We start from the raw sequence: 4,301 nt of genomic DNA, 5'->3' as shown, positions 1-4,301 counted from the left end.
ACAGATAAGCAAAGAAAGAGAGGGAGAGAAATAGAAGGTGAGAGAGCGGGACAGAACACGAGAGGGAGAGAGAGGGAGGGGGTTAGAGAGATAGACGGAGAGAGACAGACAGAGAGGGAGAAGTAAAGCGAGAAAGACACAGACAGGAGAGTGAGCGAGCCAGAGAGCGAGAGAGAGACACACACACACACACACACACACATATGCGTGGTAGTGGCGAGTATGACGAGCGAAAGGGGATCGTCTGACCAGGAGACACAGGGAGGGGGTGGGGTGGTGGAGCAGGGAGTCGGAGGGGTGGAGGGGGGGGGGGGGCAGAGGAGAGGTCGGCCTCGTCAGCCAGCACTACCACAAAAGGAGAAAATGCTTGGCCGTTGAAACAAACCTTCCCCTTCTGTCGCGTCAGGATTATGTATCCTGTCACGGCGGTTCAGATCGTGCGGGCCACGGCCGGGCCCAGACCCAGGCCCACGTTGCTCTGGAATGCCCGTCCCCTCTCGCTAGCAAGCGGGGAGAATGATCGGAATCTGGGCCACCGTCCAAAGAACTTTTCTAGAGCTGGAGACAAGGGGGGTCAAAATACAACTCCTTTCAGCCCCAACAAAGTTCCTGAACGCAAACTCTCACAGACACACACATCCACGACCCCCAACCCCCACGCAAGCTCCAAACTCGCACCGACGTCCGTGACCTCCACCCCAACTCACACACACACACACACACACACACACACACACACACACACACACACACACACACACACACACACACACACACACACACACACATACACACACACACACACACACACACACACACACACACACACACACACTATCACACCTCTGCTGCCACAATCACCGTTGAGGACAAATAAGAGTAGAGACAGAGGAACAGGAGCCAGTGCAAAGACTTCTACCATGCCGCTGGAGTTTAGCAGAGCCACCACCTCGGATTCACCACTGACACTGAATCACTATACAGCATGGCATCCGAGAGTCCATCTGTCCATTGGCCCCGGCAGCGTAGACTTGAATGTCTTGCATTCGGGGATTTAAGAGGCTGTAACTGGCACAGAGGTGTTGAATCATTAACAGTGACACAGTAGTGACTGTCCAATAATGGGAAAAGGGCCTGCTTACAGACCCCCCACTGGGAGAATGACTCAGAGCTTTTCACTGCTCAGGCAACAGACATACTGCATCAATGTCTGTGGACACAGACATACTACATTACCATGAATGTGCTCTCCTTGTCAACAGACATACTGCATTACCATGAATGTGTTCTCCTAGTCAACAGACATACTGCATTACCATGAATGTGTTCTCCTAGTCAACAGACATACTGCATTGACATGAGTGTGTTCTCCTAGTCAACAGACATACTACATTACCATGAATGTGTTCTCCTAGTCAACAGACATACTACATTACCATGAGTGTGCTCTCCTAGTCCACAGACATACTGCATTAATATCAGTGGACACTCTGAGTTCACAGACATACTGCATTACTATCCACAGCCCACAGACACACTGTATAATCACAAGTGAACAGTGCAGACCGTGTAATGATGATGAATAATAAATGTGGCATAACACAGATTTTTGTTTAATAGTTGGAATGAATAGTACCATCTCTGCAGACCACTTTTCATGTTGTGCTGGGGCCAAGTATCTGTTTGTGCTTCCCCTTCAGCGGACTACTCACCATACATCTTGCCCTCGTCGGAGAGGATGATCTTCCGGCGCCCGCAGGGAGGGTAGATGGCGAGCGCCTCCTGAAAGCTCTGCTCGATGTCGGGGCTCCACACGCCCTCGGCGTCCCCGTCGATGCCCGCCTTGTCCAGCCCATCAGCCCCATCCTCGCGGCCCTCCTCTGGGCTGCCGTTGGCGCTCCACTCGTTGGATGCAATGGTGGCGGCTCCCCCTGGGCCCAACCGAGAGCCCCGCACTCAGGACTACTGGAGGGAGACAGAGAGAGATGGAGAGAGAGAGAGAGAGAGAGAGAGAGAGAGATGACAGACAACGAAGCAGACACAAAGAGTGTCAGATAAAAGGATAGACAGGAGGAGGAGAGAGAAAAGAAAGAGAATCCTACTGTTAATACTGGTCTTCCATAGTAATAATCACCTGAGCGTATCAAAGCTGCTGAGCACAGTATATCACAGGTAAATAAAAAAATCATTTAAACTGACGAGGAGGTCAAATCCGCTGACTATGATGACCATCTAGAGTCCATATATCATTTCAGGTGGTTGGAGCTGTCAAGAGCCGAAGATTACCTAAGCCTGCCTTAAATAAACAATCATTACCACCACCTCAGCCACAGGATCACTGGCACAAGTGACGCACATCAGTCGCACATCTGCTTATGCAACCATAGAAAGGGGAGACTAGGGGAGGAAACAACAAACGACCAAAAAAAGTCCGTCTGGACAGGCACAACAAGCTTGGCCAGACCTGCCAAGCAAGGTGACAAATTTTTAAGACTCCTGATGTCAACTGCAATTCAGGTGGTAAGATATCAGATTCACTGGCAATGCTTTACGGCTTTCACGAGATGAGCTGGTATAAATAGCTTTGGCATTGGGGAACCGTCTAGGCCATCATGGGCAAATGCACCGACCATGAGGCACTCATAAATATCCGCCAGACAGTCCTGGAAGGTCAACAAAAGACTCTGAGGAGCAGCACAATAACCCGGGGTGATGCAGCACTTTTTTGACAGTTATCCCCCCTCTCTACGGATCTCGAGTTGGTTAAAATGTCACAGATATGACGCTCAGTATTTTGTGAGAGATTCAGCGACAGGATCACAATTATGACAACACACCACCACATCCACACCTCATACCAGGGCCATGAGCGCGCCCGGTTTCACCCGCATGCTGTGCCATCTCTCCTCACCAGCGCATGCAACACAATTTCCCCCCTAAACTTGAACCTGTTAGTAACTCTTTTCTCTTGAGGAAATTGCAAATTCTTAAGCCCTTGCTGTAGTTTTCCTCTGTGATTGGGGCCACATGTAAAACAAATCCAAAATATCTTGAAATGAAATGGAGTTTACAGAGGACGTTAATAAGCCCATGCCGCAGAGGATTTTTGTGGTTGTTTGATTTCATCCCATTGTGGCGTTCTTGCTGCCGAGGCATCTTTTTAAAGGGGCTGCACATTTCTGGAGCCATGTCCTGCAAATCTACATTGCTCGGGAGACGGGGGGAAAAAAAATAGGGCTTCGGGGGTTAACATTTTTCGCTGATTCTTGAGGAAACGAACAAACAGAAATGAGTACATGCTGCCATTGAGAGTTAGGGCACACAAGACTTCACCGCAACATAATTTATTGTGTGTTGCGTTCAACAACCAGGGAAATAAAGACGACAAGAAGAAAGAGATGAAAATGAATGAACTCAACAGTTCTTCAAATGCTCTCAGATGCAGCACTCACTTACTCTGAGCAGTGCTACTCTGTTAATGAGGTTAACTGATACAGTACTCTTCCTGATACATTTCTACAGCAGTACAACTGATGAAGATACACTGCTTTTGAGTTAATAATTGAGGGGCGGCTATCAAGCCTCCACTACAGTACGTAATTTATTTTCCAGTTTTTGCCGTACAGATAAAAAAAGGAACTCAGGAAAAGATAAACAGGATAGAAAACAAATAACCACATGACTCGCTAAGTGTTTTCACTGCCTCCTTTCACACAGTTTCAATCAGGCACCCCACACTAACTGGCTTTTAGGGAACGTAGCAAAAGACTGCCATCTCAAAGTTGGTATAAGATTATGGGCGAGCGTTAAACTCTGATATTTGCTGGAGAGGCATCGGCATGGATCAACAGTGTTAGGGAGCGCGTCTGAAATTCCAGACATGCCCTTATTAAGAAAGCAACAGCGCCATAGAGCTACAAACCTCCCCTCTCCTCCCTCTGCAGCCCCCCCCCCCAACCCAACCCCCCGGGAGCTCCCCTGTGTCACCCTCGCACCCCTCCCTCTCCCTCTCTCTCTCTCTCTCCTCCCTCTCTGTCTCTCTCTCAGCTTATGAACAGCCCTGTCCAAAAAAGGACAGGAGACTAAAGGAGTCAGGAGGGGCGTGAGTGAGAGGAGGAAGGGGGTGTGTGGCTCCTCTGACCAATTTAGGTGACCACAAGGGCCCAGAAAACTCAAGGATCTCTCCCCGAAGAGACGGACGTGTCTGGAGGCTTCGGTCTTGTGCAGTTCTGCAAGCTAAGAGAAACACTAAACTCTTTTAAACCATCGATGCTTTAAGAAAGAGAGAGGGAGAGAGGAGA

At 49.2% G+C, this 4,301-nt stretch overlaps 1 protein-coding gene across 1 annotated transcript in view; it reads right to left on the bottom strand.

Annotated features, from left to right (window-relative positions):
• Nucleotides 1-2,891, bottom strand: part of tead3a (TEA domain family member 3 a) — a 20,146-nt gene extending 17,255 nt beyond the window's left edge. Inside the window, exons 1-3 of the mRNA XM_062542032.1 lie at nt 2,859-2,891; nt 2,600-2,684; nt 1,713-1,955 (exon numbers count right to left, since the gene is read on the bottom strand). Of these exons, the coding sequence (XP_062398016.1) occupies nt 1,713-1,955; nt 2,600-2,684; nt 2,859-2,891 (361 nt within the window). The remainder of the gene's footprint in view (nt 1-1,712; nt 1,956-2,599; nt 2,685-2,858) is intronic.
• Between the last annotated feature and the right edge of the window lie 1,410 nt (nt 2,892-4,301).

The sequence above is a fragment of the Sardina pilchardus genome, chromosome 7 (genome assembly GCF_963854185.1).
Source record: "Sardina pilchardus chromosome 7, fSarPil1.1, whole genome shotgun sequence".
NCBI classification, from domain to species: domain Eukaryota; kingdom Metazoa; phylum Chordata; class Actinopteri; order Clupeiformes; family Clupeidae; genus Sardina; species Sardina pilchardus.
The sequence above is the reverse complement of the archived record's forward strand: the minus strand, read 5'-3'. Positions and strand labels throughout refer to the sequence as shown.